The sequence below is a fragment of the Canis lupus genome, chromosome 1 (assembly GCF_048164855.1).
Source record: "Canis lupus baileyi chromosome 1, mCanLup2.hap1, whole genome shotgun sequence".
In the NCBI taxonomy this organism is placed as follows: domain Eukaryota; kingdom Metazoa; phylum Chordata; class Mammalia; order Carnivora; family Canidae; genus Canis; species Canis lupus.
In genome coordinates this window covers 115,131,644-115,157,203 of record NC_132838.1, presented here as the reverse complement: position 1 = coordinate 115,157,203, position 25,560 = coordinate 115,131,644, and the positions used below count along the sequence as shown (strand labels likewise).

Genomic DNA, 25,560 nt, shown 5'->3' with positions numbered 1-25,560 from the left:
CAGCCCGTGGGAACCCCCTGAAGACCTTGCTATCACAAGCTCCGGTCCCCAGCACCCTCGGTCCTCCAGGCCCGGGGCGCCAGGTGGTCGAGCAGCGCCTTCACCGCGCCGCCCAGTGGCGGGCGCCTTGGGGACGAGCGTTCCCGTGGAGACCGGCGCGAGAGGTACCGGGAAAAGCGGAAGTCGGTGGTGGAAGCGTGGGCGGCCATTTTGAAACCGGGCAAGAGGGGCGGGGACCGGAGCGGCCGAGTGACGGTTGACCGGTTTCAGATAAGCGACTGGTACCGCGGGACGGGGGAGAAGGGGGAGGTGCCTGGGGTCACCCCAGGGAGGGATGCGGGGGGCGGGGGGGCAGAGAGAAGGGGAGGGAGGGGAGGAGGAGAAAAGGGGAGAGGCCAGAGAAAGGGGGGAGGAGTCGAGGGACCCAGCAGAGGCGGGGAGGGGCGGAGAAAGGGCGGGGCGACGGCCGGGGAGGCGAAGACGCGAGATGAGCAGGGGCGGGGCTCCAGGGGGCGGGGCGTAGAGCCGCTAGCTGTCCGTCCCGGGCATGGAGAGGGGTCGCGCGAAAAGGGAGAAGGGGGTCAGAAAGTGCCGCGGTTCGGGGGAGGTGAGGACCGAGCAGGCGCTGACCGACAAGGTAGCGCCCGCGTGGAACGAGGAAAAGGTGCAGGGCGGGGAGAAGGCGCGGAGCGAGGGGAAGGCCAGTGGCGAGGAGAGGTCCCGAGGCAATGAGGGGGCCTCTGAGAAGGGACGTGGTTCTACGAAGGGGCGGGGTGAGGGGCAGGTTCGAGAAGAACAGCTCTCCAAGGACCCGGCGAAAGGACGGGTCTTTAAGGGTCGGATCGAAGAACAAGGACGGGTCCAGGAACAGGGGCGGGGCAAGGAGGGGAAGCCGAGGGCAGAGCCAGCTCCCGCAGAGAAACAGGGGCGGGGACAGGGAAGGGGGCACGGCATGGAGAGGGTCCCGGTCCAGGACCCAGAAAAGGGAAAGGCTAGATACAGGACCCGGTACCAGGGCAGCGCCCGGGCCAGGAGAAAGGGGAGATGCGAAGAGAAGTGGGAGGGCGGGGCAAAGGGTGGAGGCGGAACCAGGTGCACGTGCAAATGCAAGTGCACGACCAGAGAAAGTAGCAGGATTGGGGAAAATAGATGGGGCATGGCCAAAGCAAGAAACAGAAACCGAAGCTGGGCGAAGAGTAGGAGCCGGATGCAGAGCAGAGGCGGAGCAAAGAACAGGTGTAGGGCAAGGTTAAGGGGTGAGGCGAGGAGGCGGGGCGAAACTAGGCGCAGGGCCATGTCCAGGAGCAGCAGTAGAGGAGGGACCTGGAATATTAGTAGAAGTGGGGTCCCGAATAGGAGCAGATGCAGCATCTTGGTCAAGGGCGAAATCTGGAGCAGGAGCGGAGCCAGGAGCAAGAGCAGGGGCGGGTCCAGGAGCAAGTGCAGGGGCGGGTCCAGGAGCAAGAGCGGGGGCGGGGCCAGGAGCAAGAGCGGGGGCGGGGCCAGGAGCAAGTGCAGGGGCGGGGCCAGGAGCAAGAGCAGGGGCGGGGCCAGGAGCAAGAGCGGGGGCGGGGCCAGGAGCAAGTGCAGGGGCGGGGCCAGGAGCAAGAGCAGGGGCGGGTCCAGGAGCAAGAGTAGGGGCGGGTCCAGGAGCAAGAGCGGGGGGGGTCCAGGAGCAAGTGCAGGGGCGGGGCCAGGAACAAGTGCAGGGGCGGGTCCAGGAGCAAGTGCAGGGGCGGGGCCAGGAGCCAGGGCTGGGCGAAGGGCAGGAACTTGGTAGGATCTCGGAAGGCTGCTCTCCCGCGCAGTCTGGCTCGCGGGTGTTGACCCCCGCGTTCTCCAGGTTCGAGCCATGTTTTGCGCTGCCCCGCGATGTGCCCTGATGGCCTTGTGTGGCCGAAACTCCCGAGTCCTGCCGGCGCTGTGGGCACTACTGGCGGTGCTATTGGTACCGTGGAGGCTGTGGGCGATCGAGGATATCGAGGAGTGCACCTGGCAGGTTGTCCTGAACAAGTTTGAGACGGTAGGCAAGAACGGCATGAGCGACCGCTTCTTCAGTCAAGAGCCCCTGGAGACAGTGGACAATGTGTTCAGACCGCTGGTGGATGCACCCACCGACCAGGATGAGGTGAGGGTACTGGTGTCAGGTGACCGGGACAGGTCATAGAGCTGCACCCCACTCGGCTCTGGACATTTGCCCAACCTCTTCTTGCAGAAATACCTGAGCTTCCCATACTACCTGAAGATCAACTACTCCTGCAATGGAGAGGTGAGTGAGTGCAGCGGGGGTGGACTCATTCTGCATGGCCCTCAGTTTCCCCAGTCTCTAACATTTTAAAAAAAGATTGATTTATCTATTTGAGAGAGAGAGAATGAGCAGGGGGAGGGGCAGAAGGGAAGAAGCAGACTCCCCGCTGAGCAGGGGACCTGAGGCAGGCTCCATCCCAGGACCCCAGGATCATGTCCAGAGCCCAAGGCAGCCACCTAACCGACTGAGCCACCCAGGTGCCCCAATCTCTAACATTTTAATAGTGGTGGTACTACCAGACCCTGGGGGCCCTACAGATTCAAGAAGATTCCCAGTATCCCACCAGGCACATAGTAGGTGCTCAAGTAAGACGGACTTTTTGGGTTTTTTTGCCATTAAAAAAATTGAGATGGGGTGCCTGGGCGGCAGAGAAGGTTGAATGTCTGACTCGGTTTTTGGCTTATGACATGATCTTGGGGTCGTGAGATCTAGTCCCACCTGTGCTCCACTCCCAGTCCACAGTCGTCTTGGGGCTCTCTTCCTCACCCTCTACCCCTCTCACCTTCCACTCTCCCCCTCTTTCTCTCTAAAACAAACAAATAAATCTCTTTTTTTAAATGAGCTGTAACTCATATCATAAAATTCACTATTTAAAGTGTACAATTTAATAGTTTTTAGTAAATTAATGAAGTTGTGCAACAATTACCATTCTCTAATTATACAACACATTGATCATCCTAAAAAGAAACCCAGTACCCCCTTCCTTCAGCCTCTAGAGACCACTAACTTACTTTCTGTTCCTATGAATTTACTTATTCTGGACAGTTCATATAAATGGAGTTGTCCAATAGGTAGCCTTTTGTGTCAGGCTTCTTTCACGTGGTATGTTTTCAAGGCTTGCCTATGCTGTACATGTATCAGTGTTTCTCTTTTATGGATGAATAATATTTACGTGTAAGGAGGTGCTACATTTTGTTTATTCATTAATTGATGGACGTTTGAGTTATTACCACTTTTTGGCTATTATGAACAATGCTGTTATAAACATATGTGTACAAGTTTTTGTGTGGACATGTATTTTCAGCTCTCTTAGGTCAATACTTACAAATGGAATTGCTGGCTCAAACGTTAACTGTTTCACCTCCGAGGAACTGCCTGATTATTTTCCAAAGCAGCTGCACCATTTTCTATTCCCATTAGCAATGTGTGAAGGTTCCAGTTTCTCTACATCTTCACCAACACTTGTTCGTCTTTCAGTTACAGCCAAAAGATGTGGGTGTAAGGTGGTATCTATTGTGGTTTTGAGTTACATTTCCCTCAAGACTCCTGACATTAAACATGTTTTCGTATGCTCACTGGTCACTTATCTTCTTTGGAAAAATATTTATTCAAATCCTTTGGGATTCCTGGGTGGCTCAGCAGTTTAACGCCTGCCTTCGGCCCAGGGCATGATCCTGGAGTCCTGGGATAGAGCCCCACATCGGGGTCCCTGCATGGAGCCTGCTTATCCCTCTGCCTGTGTCTCTGTCTCTGTCTCTGTCTCTCTCTCTCTCTCATGAATAATTAAATAAAATCTTTAAAAAAATCCTTTGCCAAATTGGGTTGTCTTTGTACTGTTGCATTGTAAAAATTTCTTTATATATTCTGGACACTGGTTCCTTGTCAGATGTATGATTTGTAAATATTTTGTCACATTCTATGTCGCAGGCTTGTCTTTTCACTTTTTAAAAAAGATTTTATTTATTTATTCATGAGAGACAGAGAGAGAGACAGAGACACAGGCAGAGGGAGAAGCAGACTCCATGCAGGGAGTCCAATGCGAGACTCTATCCTGGGTCTCTGGGATCATGCCCTGAGCTGAAGGCAGATGCCCAACTGTTGAGCCACTCAGGTGTCTTTTTACTTTCTTGATGGTGTCCTTAAAGCACAAAGGTTTTATGTTTATTGAGGTGTAATTCACAGACCGTAAAATAGCACTAAAGTTTTTAATCTTAATAGAGTCTAATTTATCATTTTTTTTCTTTTGTTGCTTATCCTTTTGGTATTGTTTAGGCCATGAAGATTTACTTCCATGTTTTCTTCTAAGAGTTTTTAAATTTTAGCTGTAAGTTTAGGTCTTTGATCCATTTTGAGTTAATTTTTGTGTATGGTGTGAGGTAGGGGTCCAACTTTTGCATGTGAATATCCAGGTATAGGTATCCCACTGCCATGTGTATAAATGAATTGTCTTGGCACCCTTGTCAGAAATCAATTGACCATATTGTAAAGGTTTATTTCCAGGTATAGTTCTATTCCATTGCTCTATATATGTCTGCCCATATGTCAGTATCACATAGTCTTCATTCCTGTGGGTTTGTAGTAAGTTTTTGAATCAGGAAGTTTGAGTCCTCCAACTTTGTTGTTCTTTTCCAGAGTTGTTTGGGCTCAAGTAAGCCTTTTAAGGATAGTAGGATGTTGTGGTCTAAAACTGAAGTTCTGGAAGCAACAGACCTAGGTTTGAATCTGCCACTGACTGACATTTACTTGGAAGAAGTGTACCAGAGCATGATAGTTGATACTTTGGGCTCTGGAGCTAGGCTGCCTGGGTTCAAATCCCAGCTCTGCTACATAGTAATTATGATCTCTGGCAAATTACTTAACTTTTCTGCATTAAAGTTTCCTCAGCCTTAACGAGGATTCAATAATCATCATACCCACTTCGCAAAACGATTAAACATGTGTGAAGCACTTAGCACAGTGACTGGTTCATAGAAAGAGCTCAAGAATGCTAGCAATAAGTGTTGAGTGTCACCCTGGGCAGAGAGTTTTGCTCCAAGAACCTTATCTCCTTATCTGCAAAAATATGATAATAGTACCTTTATCTGGACATTCAACACCTACAGTGAGTTAGATCCTTTTTGATTATTTGCTTACAACATGGGGGATTTAATGATTAACAGCATGGCTAGGTTTTTCTTACGGATTCAGACCAACAGGGAAGCTATCAGCTATCAAGTAAATACATAAAATCATTTCTGAAGAATGATTAGTGCAAAGAAGAAAATAAAATGTGATATATTAGAAAGGAAGGTGTTACGGCATGTTTGGGGGCGGTCTCAGAAGAGGGTTGAGCAGAGACCTGAGTGATAAAAGGGAACTGAGGAGATGGGGAAGGCACCCTAGGCCAAAGCTGAGGCTAGTGCGATGGTCCTGGAGTAGGACAGAAGCTACCGTGTGTGAGGAGGCATAAGTGAGGGCACAGTGGGAGGAGATGGGGCAGGGAGGTGAGGAGGGCTCAGGAACCAGGGTGAGGACTCAGTCTCTGCCCTGACTGGATGGAGCCACGAGGAGATTCTGACCCAGGTGTTCCCAGGCTCCCACCTGCTGTGTAGGGGGCAGGGTGGGGGCAGGGAGACTGTGAGGAGGCAGTCACGTGGTCTAGGCAGGAGTTGGGGGTGGACAGGACCAGGGCCACTGTCGCCCCTATGGGAGAGCCCTACCTCACTGGTGCCCACTGCCCTGTGGTTGAAAAATCCACAGGGCTCCTGGGTGGTCCAGTCAGTTAAACATCCAACTTTAGATCTCTGCTCAGGTCTTGATCTCAGGGTCATGAGTTCAAACCCTGTGTTGGGCTCCATACTAGATGTGGAGCCTACTTAAAAAAAAAAAAAAAAAAAAAAGAAAGATCCAGAGGTAGGGTTGAAATTAAAATTGGTGTAGTTGGCAGGGTTGAAAGTGCCATGGCTGGGGTGATAAAGGCCTATGCAAAGGTGATCTGACTCATTATTGTTATTTTTTAAGGTTTTATTTATTGGGACACTGGGGTGGTTCAGCGGTTGAGTGTCTGCCTTCAGCCTAGGGTGTGATGCCCGAGTTCTGGGATCGAGTCCCACATCGGGCTCCCTGCACGGAGCCTGCTTCTCTCTCTGCCTGTGTCTCTGCCTCTCTCTGTGTCTCTCACCAATAAATAAATAAAATCTTTTAAAATATTTTATTTATTAATTTGAGAGGGAAAGAGCATGAGCCAGTCGGGGAAGGGAGAAGCAGACTCCCTGCTGTTGGGAACCCTGTGTGGAGCCCAAGCACATGACCCCAGGATCATGACTCAAGCTGAAGGCAGACACTCCACCCGAGTCACACAGGTGCCCCTGGTCAGACCCCTTTAATCTCCGTCCCTGGTCTCACAGCCTATCCCCCACCCACAGTGGCTTGAGTGCTGCCTTCTCTTGAGGATGCCTCTGAGCTTTTGCTTATGCTGTTCCATACAGCTGGCCCACCCTTCTCCTTCCCTCCTTTTTTTTTTTTAAAGATTTTATTTGTTCATGATAGACACAGAGAGAGAGAGAGAGAGAGAGAGAGAGAGGCAGAGACACAGGCAGAGGGAGAAGCAGGCATCATACAAAGAGCCTGACGTGGGACTCGATCCTGGGTCTCCAGGATCATGCCCTGGGCTGCAGGCGGCGCTAAACCGCTGCTCCACCGGGGCTGCCCATCCTTCCCTCCTTTCATCTCCACTGTAAGCCTGTGTGCCTGTCTCCACCCAGCCTGGGCCCTGGCATTTCTGGGAGGCTGGCAATCCCCCGCTACCCACCCCTGCCCCCCGCCAGCTGTCTTCTCTTGCACCTTCCCTGTTCCTTTCTGTGTATAACTGCCCCCTCCCACCCTTGCCCACAGGCTCCAGCTCCAAATCCTGGGACTGACAGGGGTAGCAGAGAGTCAGATTTCTGGACTCTCTGCTACCCCTTCGTGGACCTGGGAGCCATGAAGTGAGGGATGAGGCCACTAGCAGCTCTGAGTGCCACTTTCCCACTTTGGCTCACCCCGTTTCCTGGTGCCTTCCCTACATCCAAGTCCTGCCTGAAGACAAATTGCCCAAAATGGTGATTTTGGCTTCCCAGGGACCATTTATGCTTACTTTATGGTTTGTGTTAAGGTTGCCCAACAAGTAACTTCAAAATTAGCAAGGTATTAGTACGTTAAATATGATATGGGATTTTTTAAAAGTATATATTAGTGGATGGCATCTGAATTCCTCTAAGGGAGACACATGTTTTTGTAAAGGAGACTGCCTGGGATCCCTGGGTGGCGCAGCGGTTTAGTGCCTGCCTTTGGCCCAGGGTGCGATCCTGGAGACCTGGGATCGAATCCCACGTCAGGCTCCTGGTGCATGGAGCCTGCTTCTCCCTCTGCCTATGTCTCTGCCCCTCTCTCTCTCTCTCTCTCTCTCTCTCTCTCTCTGTGTGACTATCATAAGTAAATAAAAAATTAAAAAATATATATATAAAAAGAAAAGGAGACTGCCTGTGGTGTGGAAGAGGGCTCCAGCCTCACCTCCTTCTGCGACCCCTCTCACCACCTCCTCCCCCCATCCCCTGCCTGTCTCCCAGCCTGGCCTGTCCCCGCCCCAGCCCCCAGGCCAGACCACTGTTCTCTCGCAAGGTGTCCAAGAGGCTGGGCTGCCAAAGGGGGGCTCAGGGTAGGGGAACCGGCGCCTCTCTTACCTACACACCCCTTGGGGGGGTTCATCTTGCCTTCAGTCCTCCGAGGCCCAGGTCCGCAAGGGCCACCTGACGGGGCTGAAGCCCGTGGTGCTGGTGACCTTCCAGTCCCCAGTCAACTTCCATCGCTGGAAGATAGAGCAGCTGCAGATCCAGATGGAGGCAGCCCCCTTCCGCAGCAAAGGTGGGCCTGGGGCACACATGGAGGGGCCACGGCCTGGCGAGGGTGTGGGGAGCGTGCAGGGGGCCCCAGTGGGGTCTATGGCCTGGGGGAGGGACGTGGGGGGGTTGCAGGGAGATCCCAGGGGGACTGTGGCCTGGGGGGCACTACTGGGAGACCCCGGCAGCCTGAGTGCCCGCTGCCTACGGCAGAGGAGTGCATCGCAGAGGAGGTGTGTGTCATGAGCTGGTACACGCCCATGCCCATCAAGAACGGCAGCGTGGTCATGCGTGTGGATGTCAGCAGCAATGGCCTGGGGCCCTTCATTCACGATAAAAGGTGCCTTTTCCCAAGCCTGGGATGGGGGTGGACTCCGGGAGGGCCTTCCTAATCTCCAGATCCCCAGAGAAGCCAGGAGGAGACCCAAGGGAGGGAAGCCGGTGGGGGGCATGGTCGTGAGCTATGGGCAGGAGCCCTGGAAACGGGCACCCTCACCTGTGCTTGCCCACACCTTCTGCCAGGTTTCAGGTAAACATCAACGGCTTCTTGCAGAGACAGCAGGACGACACACTGCAGTTCACTGTGGGAAATGAGGTGAGGGGCCCAGATAGGAGAGAAACAAGGTAGAAAATGAGGGTGAGGGGATCCCTGGATGGCTCAGCAGTTTAGCGCCTGCCTTTGGCCCAAGGCGTGGTCCTGGAGTCTTGGGATCGAGTCCCTCATCGGGCTCCCTATGTGGAGCCTACTTCTCTCTGCCTGTGTCTCTGCCTCTCTCTTTGTGTCTCTCATGAATAAATAAATAAAATCTTTAAAAAAGTAAAAAGAAAAAGAAAAGAAAACGTGGGTGAAAGATGGTGGGCCAGGGCCCCAGTTATTTCCCAAACAAGTGGCAGACCTTACAGAGGGCTTGCTTTGTGCCAGGCCCCAGGTGAGGTGCTCCCCTAAATATGTGGTCACGTTCAGGCTTTACAGGGACCCCGTGAGGGAAGGTACTCTCACAAACCCATTTGCGGGAGGAGAACACTGAGGCCCTAAAGGGATGGAGCCATTTGCCCACAGTCTCCCAGCATGTACATAGGGAAAGGGACTTGAAACTGCATCTACCTGACTCTTGCACATCCAGTCATTCATTCAGTGGGTGCGGTCCATTCATTCATTCAACGGGCACTGACTGAGACCACGGTGTGGAGGACATACCAGGGACACACGGACAGAGCTGACAGACAGATGGCACACTGTATACACGATGTCAAGGGGATTCCCAGAGTAGGTGAAAAGGTGGCAAGTGCTCCGCAGAGAGTGCAGAGTGAAGGGGCTCCAGCCTGGGCAGGGAAAGGATTGCATAGTCGATGGAAGGGTCAGGAAAGGCCTGAGAAGGTGGCCATTTGAGTCGTGTCCTGGAGTCAGAGAGGAGGGAAGCACGTTGGGTACTTGGGGAAGAGCATTTCATACACGGGAAACAGCCAGTGCCAAGCCTCACAGGTGGGAATGTGCCCGGTGAGTCTGGGAAGCAGTGAGGAGGCCCACATGGCTGGGAGAGAGTGAGCTGGAGGGTGGGGGGAGCGATGGCACATGGGGTCAGAGAGGTGACAGGGACAAATTATATGTAGCCTCCCAGGTCAGAGGCGAGGACTTTGGTTTTTACCCTAAATGAGATGGAGCCATGGGAGGCTGGGGGGAGTGGTAAGCAGCCCTCTGGCCACCCCCTCCATCCCCGGCCCCCCGGCAGATCTTCAATCTGATACCCCGATACTTCGTGAATGTGCCATCGAGGCCCCTGTGGCACACTGTGGACCAGGCACCTGTGCTCATCCTGGGCGGCATTTCCGATGAGAAGTTTATCCTGCTTACTGACACCAGCTTCAGGGACTTCTTTCTCGTGGAGGTGAGCAGGACCCAGCAGGCAGTGTGCTGGCACCTCTTGTAGGGTACTGCGCCCCAGCCCCTAAAATATGCTGGGTCCTGGGGCCATGGAAAGAGTCCCTAAAGACATAGCAGCTCCCTCGAGGGACAGGTAGCAGGAGGGGGAGACGCTCTGGCTTCAGATCCGGGTTCGGCCACCACCTGGCTATGTGACCCTGGGCCAAGTCATTTCACCTACCCGGGCCTCAGATTCCCCATCTGTAAAGTGTGAATAATCTTCATATTCACCTGCTAGAATCATTGTGAGTGTGGTATATAAGTTCACATCAGCTGGACACAGAATGAGTACTTGACAAAAACAAAGGCGCAATGGCACTGTGATACACCCAGCAAAATTAGCTAGAAGCCTTTCATACCATCTAACAGGGCCAGTTTACCCCAGTTGTCTAAAAATGTCTTAAAAATACATTTTTAAAGATTTTATTTATTCATGAAAGACACAGAGGCAGAGACGTAGGCAGAGGGAGAAGCAGGCTCCCTGAAGGAAGCCCAACTCAGGACTTGATCCCAGGGCCCCGGGATCACAACCTGAGCCAAAGGCAGACAACTGACCCACCCAGATGTCCCCAAAATATATTTTTTATTTGAATAGAGTCAACACACAATGTTACATTAGTATCGGGGGTACGACATCGTGATTGGAGAAGTTTATACGTAGCGCTGTGCTCCCCCAAGTGTAGCTACCGCCTGTCAGCACACATCACTGTTACGGTACCCCTCACTATGTTCTCTGTGCTGTGCCTTTTATCCCCACGACTTACTCATTCCCTAACCAGAAGCCTGTATCGCCCACTCCCCTTCACCCATTTTGTGTATCCTCCCATCTTCCCCTCTGACCACCATCAGTTTGTTCTCTGTGTTTATGGGTCTGATTCTGCTTTTTGTTTGTTTCCTCATTTGTTTTGTTTTTTTAAGAGTCCACATATCAGGAAGATCATATGGTGTTTGTCTTTTTCTGTCTGACTTATTTCACTTAGCATAACACCCTCTAGGTCCATCCATGTTGTCACAAATGGCAAGATCTCATTTTTTATGGCTGAGTCATAGTCCATTGGGTGTGCACACCACATCTTCCTTATCCATTCATCAGTTGGTGGACGCTTCCGTTGGTGGTTGCTTCCGTATCTTGGCTATTGTAAATAATGCTACAGTAAACATAGGGTTGCCTACATCTTTTCAAATTAGTGTTTTCATGTTCTTTGGGGGAAATACCCAGGAGTGAAATTACTGGATCATATGGTAATTCCACTTTTAATTTTTTGAGGACCCTCCATACTGTTTTCCATAACTGGCCACACCAGTGTGCATTCCCACCAACACAGCAAGAGGGTTCCTTTTCTTTTTTAAAATTTTATTTGTAAGCAATATCTACACCCAGTGTGGGGTTCGAACTCACAACCCTGAGATCAAGTGTCACATGCTCTACTGACTGAGCCAGTCAGGTGCCCCTGAGGGTACTTTTTTCCTCCACATTCTCCCCAACACTTGTTTCTTGTGTTGTTGATTTTAGTGACTCTGACTGGTATGATGTGATAGCTCCTAGGAGGTTTTGATTTGCATTTCCCTGATGATGAGTGATGCTGAGCATCTTTTCATGTGTCTGTTGGCCATTGTGTGTCTTCTAAACATGCCTTTTCAAGTTGGTTTGAATCAGGATTAACATTGCGTTTGGTAAAGTCCCTTAATACTCACTCTAGGGACGCCTGGGTGGCTAAGTGGTTGAGCCTCTGCCTTTGTTTGGCCCAGGGGGTGATCCTGGAGTCCCGGGATCGAGTCCCACATCCGGCTCCCTGAGTGGAGCCTGCTTCTCCCTCTGCCTGGGTCTCTGCCTCTCTCTCTGTGTATCTCTCGTGAATAAACAAAATCTTTAAAAAAATTTTTTCTTAAAAAAAATACTCACTCTCTTCACCTGTAAGTCTGCTCCTGACTCCACCTTCTTCCCTTCTTCTATCAGCTTTCTTCAGTCAAATGGAGAAACCAGGCCTTTTGTCTTCTAGAATTTTGCTGCTTGCTTCTTCATGGAATTAACTTGTTCCTCTGACCCTATGGTAATAGGCTGCTCAGGCTGCCATAGTAAAATACCACAGACAATGTGGATGAAAAAAAATTTATAGTCTTACAGTCCTGCAGGCTAGAAGTCCAAGATCTAGGTGTCAGGAGGGTTGGTTTCTGGGGAGGCCTCTCCTCGGCTTACAAGTGCCTTCTCACCGTGTGCTCACACAGCCTTTTCTCTGTGCCTACAGGTGGAGAAAGAGATCCTTTGGTGTCTCTTCCTCTTCTCATGAGGACACCAGTCCAGTAGGATTAGGGGCCCATCCTTATGACTTCAGTGGACCTTAATTATCTCCTTAAGGGCAGGGTTAGGGATTCAACATATATATTGGGAGTGGGGACACAATTTGGTGCATAGTACCCCGTAGAGTTATTGTCTATAAACTGGTACTGAACTCAAGAAGCTTGATTAAATGTAGATATTTTTAGGCAAGAATCCTTCATTAATGGTGCTTTCCCACCTTTAGTCTATGATATCACCATTAGTGATTAGTTAGTGAGATCAGATGGGGTCAGCCTGATAGCCAGTTGTGTTCAAGGTCAAATAGGGTTGTTAAAAATGTTCCTTGGGGGGTGCCGGGGTGGCTCAGTCCACTAAGCCTCTGCCTTCAGCTCAGGTCATGATCCTGGGGTCCTGGGATCGATCCCTGCTCAGTGGGGAGTCTGCTTCTCTCTCTCCCTCTGCTCCTCTTCTGCCCCCCTTCCCTGCTTGTGCTCTCTGCTGTCTCTCTCTCTCTCTCAAACAAACAAATAAAATATTTTTTAAAAATGTGCCTTGGGCCAAGCATGAGATCTTTGGGATCTGTCTGTGGCCTGGGGAATCAAGATTGCTCTGCACTGTTGAGTATGCTGTGCATTGCCAAGCTCTCAGGAGCATACAAAGTCCTAACTGGCTCTGGCTTGGGTCGTCTGCTTCCCTAGCCCGTATTGGAGAAGTGTGGCCACACGATACTACTTCACAGTGAGAAGGGAGGGTGCCCCGGGGGTGGCTGCCTGTGTCCAAGCAGTTGTCAGAGCAGGTGCCTTCCCCACAAGGTGGGATGTGGGGGCTGAAGCCAAAGTGAACCTGCTCACTGTGGACTCTGCCTCCCTGCAGTTGAACATTGACAGTTGCTGGGTCGGCTCCTTCTACTGCCCTCAGGCCAGTTTTACTGCCACCATCTATGATGCCATTGCTACGGAGAGCACTCTCTTCATTCGGCAGAACCAGCTTGTCTACTATTTTACAGGCACCTATATTACCCTCCACGAGAGCAACCACGGCAGTGGTGAGGGGTCCCTGGCATCTCGGGGGGAGGGGTAGGTCCTGCCTGTGGGAGCCCCAGGGAGGGCACCCCAGTGAACCCATCCAGCGAAGCCCTGGAATTTCCATGAGTGGGGAGGGAGGTGTCGGAAGGACTTTCCAAGGTCCTTAATCATCACCGCCCACCCTTCATGGCCTTCTCCTACCCTCTGTATGTGGGGCGGGGCTTTCCTCTGGACCTATGAACCAGCAGAGGGGAGAGGGGGGCGTTAGAGGGAAGGGAGGGAGCAGAAAGAGAAAGGCATGCGTGCACGCATGTGTGCATGCATGTGCTCGCACACATACACAGTATCAGACAGAGAAAGACCTGCTAAGAGACGTGCATAGAAAAGAGAAATTTAGGGGGTGGGAGAGTGGCATGGATAGTCAGAGAGAAAGGCAGACCAAGAGAAAGTGGGATGAGCAGTTGGAGACGAAAAGGCACAAAGGAGACTGGTCGGAGAGGAAGAAGAGACTTTTGATTCAGCCTTATGTTTTAAATGCTACCCAAACCCTCCTGAGTCTCACCCCCACATCTAAATGAGAGATGTCATTTTATAGGGTCATAGAAACACGTATTATAACCTATATTTTATTAAGGCCTGTTCCTGACAGCTTCGTTTTTATCCCTTTCTTGCTTGGGACATTTGACAATAGGAGGAACCAAATCAAAATGGACTTAAGTCAAAGAAAAGGGTGTTTATTGGCTTAGATAGGTGAAAAACCCAGGAGCATTTGGTTTCAGGTACAGTTGGATCTAGGGGCTCATTGGAGCTTAGACAGGCCCCTCCTTGGGATAGCCATGGTGATTCCCCTCTTCACCTAGCAATTGCAGACTTTTATCCTCCCAAGGGGCCCCAGGTAAGAGCATCTCTTCATTAGTAGTTGCAAGCTGGGACTGTCTCTGATTGGTCCAGCTTGGTCTTATGCTCAGTTGAACCCATTGCTCTGGCTGGGGGAATACAATCTGTACCTCATGGACAGAGTAAGAGCGAAGGAGATTTTCCTCAAAGGCAGCTGGGCCCTATGCCAGTGGCCCCTCAGACATCACACTGAATAGCCATTAAGGTCATGGATGGGGTCAGGTCCCGGGTCTGGGTTTCAGGTTCCATCCCTGGTCCCCACAGGGAGCTGGGTTCGTGTCCTGGCCAACGAGTGCATCAAGAGGCTGTGCCCTGTACATTTCCATAGCAATGGCTCAGAGTACATCATGGCCCTCACCACTGGCAAGCGGGAAGGCTATGTTCACTTTGGGACCATCACAGGTAAGGGTGGGAGGCCTTTGGCAGCCCAAGAGACCACTCCATACCCTCGCACCTCCAAGAATTCCAACTTCTGGCCCTCATCCCTCACCAGGTACCTTCAAGTGGGGTCCCAAGCTGGAGGTTGTCCTTGTGAGTGGGGATGGGTTTATGCATTTATAGGAGTAGGACTTGAGTGTGTTATATATATATTTCATGATGTGTTTGGTTTCAAAGGGCAGAAGCCCAATTAAAAAATAATTTAGGTATATTTGTATAAAGGGCTTATATAAATAAGAAGACCAGAATCTAACTTTAGGCATGGCTGGATCCAGGGGCCCACGGGTATATCAACAGGACTCTATCTCTTGGCAAGGTAGTGCATTGTGATTATAGCAGAGAGAGATCGCTTGAACACACCTAACCCAAGTCACCTGTGGCTTTGGACAGGTGACTTAACCTCTCTTTTTGGTCTCGTTTTCCTCATTTGCAAAATGGGGCTAATGACGATACTAGTACCTGCCTCACTGGGTTGATATAAAGATTAAGTCGGCATGTGTAAAGGTCCTAGAACAGTGCTAGGGGCATGGTGGGTGCTGTAAAAGGGCTTATTATCATGAGCCCTTAGATTTGGCTTCATTTTCAGGTAGAGACTCCTCTCTAGGAGTTGAAGATGGTCCCAGGACCTTGGGGCTCACATCTCCCACCAGTTTGAGTCATCCCCAAAGAATGAAAGCAGCCTCTTCCATTAGCTCTAGCATGAACCCAGGGTGTACTTTGATTGGCCCATTCTGAATCAGTGCCCAGACCTGGGCCAGTTACTGTGACCAGCGACAGGCCCACAATGGTGGGCCAGGTGTGAGTGACTGGCAGGTCAGAGATGAGACCCACCCCCTGAAGTCCCACCACTAAGGGGGCAGGAGGTACCACACCCTGGTCAATCGGAGACCTAGTGGATACCAGATGGGCTGGGAAGGGTCTGAGCATGGACCTGCTCTGCTTTGCAGATGGCCATGTGTCCTTCCAGTTGCTGCCCAAGCAGCGGTCTGTGTGCGAAGGGATAGAAGGTACCTAGCTCCCAGAGGGATCTGTGGTGGGCAGGTGGGGGGATCAAAGGTGTGGGAGAGCAGGGAAGGGTGAGAGAGGTCATGGGAAGGAACAGTAGTGTCTGGGGAGGGGTGGAGAGTCACAGGGATAGGTGTAACAGTTACAAGAGACCATGGGGAGGGTGGGTCCAGCGCTGTTCTGGACCTCCTCCTTCCTGTCCAGTTGTCAACTGCTCCATAACCTGGGCCGTATTCATTGCTGATGACTACAATCTACTGATGCTGGTGGAGATCGAAGCCCCCACCACCAGGAACTATTTCCAGGTGGTCAGCTACGACTTGGGTAATTGGGATGCTGTGGGGGCTGAGTGGGAAGGGGCAGGATTGTGAACTTTGTGCCTGTCTGCGGGGTCTGTGCTCAGCAGACAGTGGGAGGGAAATGTTGCTCACATCACTCTTGGGTAAAGGGTAGTGGTGGAGAATGGGCTTGGTGGGACGAATAAACAGGAGAAACAAATATGACTGGAACAGAGGGAAAATATGATGGGAGGGAGATTGAAGAGGTGAGCAGAAGCCAAATCTGGAAGGGTCTTGGGGCTCACAATAAGGAAGTTTTATTTATTTTATTTTATTTTATTTTATTTATTTATTTATTTATTTATTTATTTATTTATTTATTTATTTATGATAGTCACACAGAGAGAGAGAGAGAGAGAGGCAGAGACACAGGCAGAGGGAGAGGGAAAAGCAGGCTCCATGCACCGGGAGCCCGACGTGGGATTCGATCCCGGGTCTCCAGGATCGCGCCCTGGGCCAAAGGCAGGCGCCAAACCGCTGCGCCACCCAGGGATCCCTATTTTATTTTATTTTATTTTATTTTATTTTATTTTATTTTATTTATTTTATTTTATTTTATTTTATTTTATTTTATTTTATTTTATTTTATTTTATTATTTTGTCTGAACAGAGAATAGGGCTGCCATGGACAGTTGTATAGTCCATGCACTGTACTCACTAGCCAAGAAGTCAGAGGAGGAAGTCGTGTGCTCTAACATATTCCCATAAAGAAACTCTAAGGGCTAATAGGCCCAAATAAGAAACCACTGGAGGGTTTTTTGGAGGGTTTGGGAAGCTGGTGACTTGCCCAGTTTTAGATTTTGAAAGCTCAGAGCCTCAGAAGATTTTGCTGTGTTCTCCCCGGCTGTAGTCCGTGATAACCTGGTCATCCTCTACACCATCCCGGAATTCATCCCTGATGGTAGGTAGGGAAAGCGGAGGGGGGGTCTCAAAGGTGGATGAGGGCCAAGAGGGGCCCAGGTGACCCTTCCCTCACTTCTGTGTCCACTTTGCCTCTTCCCCAACCAGCTCGTGGCCTGGAGTTTCTGATGATCCTAGGAACAGAGTCTTATACCAGCTTCCCAATGGTACCCAAGGGCATGTTCTACAACCCGTATAAAAACCTGCTGCTCATCTGGGGCAACTTCCTCCTGCAGAGGTGTGGGGCTGGGCCTGTATATTCTGCTTCTGGTCCCATCAGGGTGGGGGCCCTTTCTGGAGTCCTCAGGTTTTCAGAGCATGGGCAAGTCCAGAAGTTATCAGAACTGTGATGGGGGGAAAGCGGGCTGGGGTGGTCAGGGCTGGGATGGGGAAGCTGACATTTCAATGAAACCCGATGTAAGGACCCAACTTACGCGAAGGGCATCATCAGCGGGAAAGGTTAGGACACTCTGCACTCCTCGGGAGCTTAGCCGGCTCCGGGGGCTGTTGGCAAAGTGCTAGGTTGGCCACATGCTCCTGTCTACAGGTGGGCTGGTCACCCAGGCTTTGCTATGTGTTCTCACAAGGCTAGCAGAGAACTGAGTAAATGGGTCATGTTAGGGGTCTTGGGATATGTTAGGCCCGGAGTTGGGGGAAGCGGATATCCTGCGGGGACCTCGCCTGGGGGTCCCTAGCTCCCATTTCTGCCCGTGCAGCTACAACTATGAAAATTTCATCTACCTGGCGGATTTCCCCAAGGAGGAGTCCATTAAGTACCTGGTCAACTCATTCCATGGGGACATGGCTATTGTCACAGAGACTGAAGAGGTAGGCTGCCCTGCTTCTCTCCCCAAACCCCAGAGGTCTCCCTTCTCCCCCTGTCAGGGTAAAAGGGTTCAGGGAAGGAAACATCCTCAGGGATCCCAGAGGAGGGCAACAGAAGCTCCATTTATAGCGGAGCACCCTGGAACTCAGAAGTTTATTTGTCCCCAGTCTTTTGGCAGAGTGAGAGTCCTGATCTGATTTCCACAGGGGTCCCTCTTTCATTCCGTCCTGTGGTTCACTTCATAAACATTGAGCACTTACTGTATACCTGACCCCATGCTGGGGATACACTGGTGACTGAGTCAGCTCTGGACCTCACCCTCACAGGGCCACAGTCCAACTGGGAAGACCAAGTCTTTCCCAGAAAGTGATAGTTCAGAGTAGTCAGGGCTGCGGGGTGGCGGGGGTGGGGGGGAAGATAGTACCTATAGAAGTTCAGAAAGGGCATGCTGTTGAACTTCCTGTTCAGTCTGGGGGTGTGTGTGTATCAGGGAGGGCTTCATAGAGGAGGCTGCATGGAGGAGGGACATCCTGAAGGCTGGAAAGGCTCTTCCAGGCTGAGTCTCAGAAGGGGATGAGGTCTTGAGTCAAATGCGTTGTGGGGTGGGCATCAGTGCAGAGATGGGAAACTGAGACCAAGGGGATGGTGAGATCCTGGTGGGTGCAAAGAGTGAGGAGAAAATATGGTGTGCTCCTGGGAATCCTGGCCTGGAGGGGTGTATGTATTAGGGACGCTTCAGTTCAAGTAATAGCCACTCAAGCCGACTGAAACCCTGAAGATGTTTATCATGGCGAATGGGAGCTGGAAGCAGAGGCCTGCGGGCTCTGGGAAGTAGGTGTGTGAGTTCACCTGGTCCCGGCTGGGGACCACCCACCTCGAGCCTCACCCCCAAGGTACCGGGCCATCGCTCCACACAGAGGGAGACGTGGGGTCACACACACACACCCGCTGTCACACCTGCAGATCTGGTACCTCCTGGAGGGCAGCTACCGGATGTACAAGCTCTTCCCATCCAAAGGCTGGGGGATGTACATCAACCTACAGATGATGCACCAGTCCTCTCTGTACACCTCCAATGAAACCATGGTCACCCTCTTCTACGAAGACAGCAAACTATACCAGGTGCGGGGCGGGGGGCATGGGAGACACCGGGGAACCACAGGGTGGCCGGCTCACCTGGCCCTGCCTTCCCACCGCAGCTGGTGTACCTTATGAACAACCAGAAGGGCCGGCTTGTCAAGAGGCTTATGCCGGTGGAGGAGCTCCTGATGTACCACCAGCTCAGCGATCACTACCTCTTGCATCAGCGGGGGTGAGAAGATGCTGGGCCACACCAGTAGCCGGGGTTTCTGGGGCTGCGAGGACGAAAGCCCCTACTCCGAGAGGGAGATCAAGGCATCCCCAGTGACCACCTCAGGGCTGTGATGGAAGCCCATGGAGGCTCAAGGGAGGGGCCTGGTGGACACTGGGGGAGGTGGGTGCCTCCGGGAGAACTTCAGAGAGGAAGAGATGCATGAGCTGTGAGCTGAAGGGGGAAGAAGAATTAGCCAGGTGGTAAGATGGAGAAGGGGTTCCGGGAGGGGGTGAAGGGGTGGGGGTGGGCGAGCCACAGGTGCCCAGGCCTTGGGGAGGAAAGCAGATGGGTGTTCAAGACTGCCAGAAAAGTACAGCCGCAGAGCGCGCTGCTCGTGGCAGGGTGCACAGGCGAGCCTGGTGATCGCAGGGAGGAAGCCGGGCCTCGTCTTGCCTCCAGGGGAGCCCTGATGTACTGAGGGAGGGACGCACGGCCTGACTTTACTGCAATAACGCTCCTTCTGGTGACCTGCAGAAGGGCCTGGGAGAGGAGGCAGGCGGGAGAGGAGAGGAGGCAGGCGGGAGAAAGCGGAGGTGGAAGAGGTTGGGGGGGGCGGGGCCTAGGGTGGGGTCCCCAGCTCTGGTCTGACGGACCCAGGGACTCCAGGGGAATTGTCCCAAGCGGAGGTGGAAGAGGTTGGGGGGGGCGGGGCCTAGGGTGGGGTCCCCGGGTGGGGTCCCCAGCTCTGGTCTGATGCACCCAGGGACTCCAGGGGAATTGTCCAGGGGCACCAGGGGCTGAGGCTGAGGCCACAGGTCAGGGCTGGATTAGACTGGACTAGGCAGCAGCGCAGAGGTTGGGAGGAAGGCCTGGGGGTGGGGGTGGGGGTGCGGCCTGGGGCGTTAGAGTCAGAGCCCTCCCTCCCCCAGGAACCAACTGACGCTCCCGTTCACCAACTTCTGCCCCTTCACGGTGATACGCCTGCGGGACCTGCCCAACCCGCAGGTCTACACCCGCCAGGAGCGCTACCAGGCGCACCCGCCGCGCATGCTGGAGCCCTCGGGCTTCCACGACGAGAACTCGCTCGCCGTCTACCAGGGCCTCATCTACCATCTGCTTTGTCTGCACTCCAAGTACCTCAAGGTGGGCGCCCGGGGCGGGTCTGACGGGAGAGGGGACTGAGGAGGCCCAGCAGGCAAGGCCGGCGGGCCTCGACGGCACCGGTAGAGGCTGCAGCGGGCGGAGCTCGCCTGGGAGAGTCGCGGCCGAGGGGGGCTGGGGGCGCGGCGAGCAGGGCTTCGGAGACGCGGCTTGGGGAGGGGGGCTGTTGAGCGGGACGTAGGGCTTGGGGCGGGCCAGGGTCTGTTGGCTTTGGCTTGGGGTTAGGGGCTGGGGCCGCCGGGCGCCTCCGCACCCCCATCACCCTGCCGGCGTCCCCCAGCCTTACGCGGACCCGGTGCACGACTCCACCTGGCGCTGGTGGAAGAACAAGAAACTGAACCGGGTACGTGGAGAGGGTTGGGGGTCGGGAGAGCGGCGGCGTCCCCGCCGGGGGTCCGACGCTGCCCGGCATCCGTCCCCCAGGATTACTACTTCTATCTGGCCAGCAACTTGCAGAGCGCGAGCAACGTGTACATTGACATGACCAGCTACGAGAAGATCTACGACCTCAAGGCCAAGCACGAGCTGCCCGAGCGCATCTTCCTGGACAAGGGCACCAGCTACAGCTTCTCCGTCTTCCTGACCGTCCGGGGCCACTCGATCAACTTACAGGAGCGCGGTCTGTGGGCGAGGCCGGCCTTGGGCCGACGGGCTGGCCCAGGGGCCCGGGGGCGGGGTCTGGGGAGCGGGGGAGCGTCCCGGGCCGAGGCCCTGACCCCGCCTGCGCTTGTAGTGCTCGCCGCTGTAGACCTGGGCAGCAAAGTGGATCTGGGAGTGGTGCTGGCCGACCCGGGCTGCCTGGAGGCGGTGGTGAAGGAGGAGGTGCTCACTAATCGCAACTCGGTGCTTTTCTGGGTGAGATAAAGCGGAGAGGGGGTGCCGAGGTGGGAGGCGGAGCTACCTGGGTCGGGACCGTTAGAAGGGCCCCCCACCCCTCCCCCGGGTCCTCGGGCAGGTCCCTTGACGCTTTCATTTCTATCCCCCATCCCAGGTTACGCTCAGTGATAAAAGGTCTTGCTTTGATCAGGGCATTAGTGGACATCACCTCTTGAAGACCTCCATGTTGGTGAAGGTTCGGTCCAAGCCTGGAGGGGAGGCCCGCGGGGGGAGGGGAAAGGGGGCAGGGTGGGGGGCAGGGGTGGGGGGCGACCATCCTCACATGCTCCTTCCCGCAGGTGGTAGGCACGGTGGGCCGCTGCTTCCAGAACACACACCAGGGACCGCGCATGCAAGTATTGGACCTTGGGGTACTGGGCCCTGTGTTGGGAGGGAGGGGATTAGGTCGAATCTCAACACTGCTGATTCTGATTACTCACCCCGGAAATCCCACTAGTGCATTCATAATTTTTTCCTTTTCATTCACCCACCCACCCACCCACTCCTTTCGTCCATTCATGTTTGCGGAAAGGGCTGCCTTTATGGTTGTGTACATTGCACCCATGCTTTTATGTCCCTTCTAATATATTTCTGCAGGGGAAAGTAAAGCATCTGTGACATAGGACTTTTTGTTCCCAATTGGCACAAAGTGGGCCATGTCAAAAGAGTTCAGGGGGTTATGGAGAGAATGGCTCTGTTTCAAAGTCCAGAGACAACAGGATGTCGAGATGGACTGGCTGTGGGTGTGAGCGAAAGAGAGGTTTCCCCCGCGAGGCTTTTATCCTGAACATGGAGAGATGAGGTGCCATTAACCAAGATGGGTTGTGGATAGACTGAATCTGGGGTGTCCATTGGACCGCCCAGTGAGTGAGTGGCTGATAGGTGTAAAATCTTGGGCCCAGGCCTAGCAGGGGGAGTGCTTAATCTCTGGCCATCAGCACCTCTCCACAGTCACAGTCAAGCCCAGGCCATGGTCTGTGGATGCCCACATCCCTTTGACAATTGGATGAAGCCTTTGGACCTTACCACTGAAAGGGGCCTGAAGTCGTTCATCCCGAAAACAAGGTCATAGGAATTCCCTGACTCCTAACCCCCATCCTGGGCTCCACTTCCCTCCTATATCCCAGGCTCCTCCCAGATCTATTATTTGACAGGCCCAATCTGAGCCCTGTGCAATCCACCTCTGAGGTGGCCTCTTCGTGGGTGTAGGTGTTAGTGATTTTGTGTGTCTTTTTTGGGAGGTAGCTGGAACCAAACTCCCAGCTCCCACTGCAGCTCTACCACTTCAGATGTGGCTTCGGATAATTAATAAATGGCTGGACTTCCCTGTGCCTGATTTTTGCCATCTCTGTAATGGAGATATGAAGAGTCTCTACCATACAAGGCTCGTTTTTTTGAGGATTAAATTTGAGTCTGAAGCACTTAGAACATCATCCAGTGCTTTGCACACATGCACAAATGCAGTTATTAGAGTATTGTTTTAATGATAATAATGATCATATGGCAATGGTGAGGGTGAGCCTGGCAGGAAGAGGTGGTGTGTGTGGGAGGAAGGGTGTCTCCCCGGCCCTGCCGTCCAGTGCAAAGTTTCTCCTCCCACTTAGGGCAACTTCATGGTGCCAGTGCTCATCGGCTGCCCCCCAGGCAAGCGCCTGGCATTTGACATCACCTACACGCTAGAGTACAACCGCCTGCAGAACAAGCACTACTTTGACTGTGTGAATGTTGACCCCGAGATGCCCTGCTTCCTCTTCCGTGACAGTGCGTGTCCAGTGCCCTCACCTCATTTGTTCACTGTCCTCTGTCCCCACCACTGGGCCCGCCTTCCCTCACTGCTCACTCAGTTCCTCACTCAACCTCTGCTCTTCCCTTTGGTCTTCTCAACTCTCCTTCCTCCCCTCTCCATCCTCCTAATTCTGAGGCTAATTTCTTCTCCTCCTGACTCCCTCCAACCCCACAGTCTTCTACCCTTTCTTCTTGATCCAAGATCTGGTGACAGGAGATTCGGGCAGTTTTCAGGGCAGGTAAAGACATAGCCAAATCAATGCCTGACGGGAGTTTGGTTGGCAGGGCAGGGAGTGGGTAGGGGGATAGAGTACGGAGTGGTAGAGGTGAGGCAGGACTCTGGATCCTGAAGCCAGTCCATGTGCACCTCTGCACCTGGCAGCTACGTGCTCAAGGTGATAGGCGGCGGGCCCACGATGGACACCATCAGGGAATACAGCGAGGAGGAGATTTACCGCTTCAACAGCCCATTGGACAAGTAATTCCTGTGGGACCCTGCCCACAATCTGCCCTCTCTCCCCTGCAGACCCCTCCTGCTTCCCAGCCACGGACCACATGCTCACCCACAAGCACCACTCACCTGGTATCTCAGGCTCCTAGGATGGCACAGATGCTTGCCCTACCCAGGCTGAGGCCCCACCCCTCCCTCTGCTCCTTACCCCCAACTGTTCATACTGTAGGCCTCTCTGCACCTGCCTCCTGCCTGCCAAGGACCACCCCCACCCCCACCCCCACCCTGCCCTGAGGTTACTCGGTCCTGTGTAGGACTCAGAGCCTCATCTGGACCACAAAGAACACAACGACCACCAAGGACCCAGCCTTCAACATCATGACCCACCAGAGTTTGGGCATCGAGTGAGTGCATGGCCTGCCTGCTGGTCCCTTTATCCCCCACCTGTCCACAGTCTGCCTGGGCTGTCATCCCTTCTCCTCAGGGAGACCTCTTGATCCTCAAGCCAGACTGACCACCTTCGTGTTCCTCAAGTGGCTGACTCTTAGTTTTTCTTCAGGCCTTAATTCAGATGTCCCTTCGTCCGAGGGGACATTCGTTCCCATGTCCTCCTGTGCTTCTCCTGTTCTTACCCTCACCTCTCTATACTTGTGCCTCCCCAATCCCAACCTGCCCTCTGGGCTGTTACTGTCGTGGGGTCTGTATGCTTATATGTCCAGGTCCTGATAGCCTAAACACAGTATTTGTGAATGAGACAATGAATGAATTCATTCACTCACACATGGTAGGCATTTATTGACATTTGAGTGGAGGTCATAATGAATGAATAAAACAATGGAGGAACAAATTATTATTTTTTTTTATTTAAAATATTTTTTTAAAGATTTCATTTATTTATTCATAGACACAGAGGGAGAGAGGCAGAGACACAGGCACAGGGAGAAGCAGGCTCCATGCAGGGAGCCCAGTGTGGGACTCGATCCCGGGTCTCCAGGATCACACCCCAGGCTGCAGGCGGCGCCAAACTGCTGCGCCACTGGGGCTGCCCTGGAGGAACAAATTAGTATGTAGGGGCTCAATAACTACTTTTGGTTCAGTGAAAGGAAGATAATAACAGTATCATGAGCAAATGAAGGAGGTGAATGAATGAATGGGGCAACCAACTTGCACCTAATCAGTATTCAACTTGTATTTATTGAATAAGTGAATAAAGGAAAGCATAAATGAATGGAGATGTGACTTTGTACCTAGTAGGTACTCAAGGTATATTTGTGGGATGAAGAAATGAAGGCAGCAAGGAATGAAAGAGGAATTGGCAAATTATAGACATATACTCCATAATCTAGATGAATGCATCCTAATGGAGGAATTGACAGATGGAGATGGTAAGACAGGAGGACATGAATGAGTAAACAGCCTGTCACATGGGTAGACATGGAGTCAACCTTATTGGATGAATGAATGAAGGAGTGAATCAGGGAAGAAGGGATGATATTGCATCTAGTTGGTGCTCACCCAGTTTGTGGGCTGGAGGGGGAGATCAGAGATTGGCACATGCTAGGCATGATGTGTAGCACATTGTCTGAACTTGGGTCCCCAGGTGGCTGTGTCTGAGGAACTCCCCATGCCATGACACCATTCCCCATACCATCTTCGCCCCCGAATTCTTCTTCAAGGTGTTGGTAAGCAACAGGTGAGCCAGGCTTGGCACCCAGATAGAGTTGGGGGTTCCTATGGGATGCCTGACTCCTCCCCAATACTGAACCCCACCCCAACCCCCAGAGGTGTGGACAAGAGCACATACTGTGACTACCAGCTCACCTTCCTGCTGCATATCCATGGGCTCCCACTCAGTGCCAAGCGGGCACTCTTGATCCTCATGGTGAGTGGATACGCAGGAGCTGCCCTGTTAGGGGAATGGGGCTCTCAGGCTGCCCACCCATGCCTGTTGTATGGTGTCTCCAGGTGTCATCCAGCGTGTTTATTGGCCTGGTGATCCTCTATATCGTCTTCTGCCTCCTGCTGCCTGTTGTGGTGAAGGCCTGCAACACGCTCCGCTGGAAGATAAACAACATCATCACATCGGAGTCCTACTACACCTACACTTCCCCTTCTAGAATCGTTAGTGGGACATCTGAGACCAAATCCAAGGTCAGCTCCAGCGTCAGTTCCAAAGTGGTGGAGGAGAAAGAGGAGGCCCCTGTGGAAACCTCAAAGAAGCATTCTATTACCTGAACCTCTTGCCTGCCCACCCCCAACCAGTGCTCTCCCCTTACTTCCTGCACCATCTTGGAAATGCAACTATCCTCCGTCCCAGGCATTTTTTTTTTTTTTTTTGGTTTTGCTTCAATTTTCACTTCTCCTTTACGCTTAAATCCTCATTTCAGGACCAGCTATGGGCCCCTGTAAGGGCTCATGTTCAGTTAGTTTGTACCACACAGCCATATGGGTCATTAAAACCAAAATCCTTCTGTGCCAGTT

General features: G+C 52.7%; 1 protein-coding gene across 9 annotated transcripts; it reads left to right on the top strand.

The window, feature by feature from the left end:
* The first annotated feature begins 172 nt into the window (after positions 1-172).
* On the top strand, positions 173-25,560 carry CATSPERG (cation channel sperm associated auxiliary subunit gamma). 9 transcript variants are annotated; one of them, XM_072779063.1, is made up of 29 exons: positions 173-281; positions 1,844-2,128; positions 2,216-2,269; positions 7,765-7,909; positions 8,098-8,224; positions 8,407-8,479; positions 9,615-9,770; positions 12,957-13,128; positions 14,270-14,407; positions 15,391-15,450; positions 15,653-15,772; positions 16,637-16,687; positions 16,795-16,924; positions 17,403-17,514; positions 18,476-18,634; positions 18,712-18,824; positions 19,736-19,949; positions 20,248-20,310; positions 20,391-20,586; positions 20,701-20,822; positions 20,959-21,039; positions 21,143-21,199; positions 22,448-22,604; positions 22,804-22,867; positions 23,011-23,106; positions 23,394-23,483; positions 24,680-24,772; positions 24,862-24,961; positions 25,045-25,560. In XM_072779063.1, the coding sequence occupies exons 2-29, from the start codon at positions 1,853-1,855 to the stop codon at positions 25,312-25,314; spliced, it is 3,489 nt and encodes a 1,162-aa protein (XP_072635164.1). In that variant the 5' UTR covers positions 173-281; positions 1,844-1,852; the 3' UTR covers positions 25,315-25,560. The 9 variants fall into 9 exon arrangements, 8 of the variants coding, with proteins under 8 accessions (XP_072635164.1, XP_072635184.1, XP_072635136.1 ...); XM_072779035.1 differs by lacking the exon at positions 173-281 and adding an exon at positions 522-637 and having other exon boundaries at positions 8,113-8,224; XM_072779025.1 differs by lacking the exon at positions 173-281 and adding an exon at positions 522-637.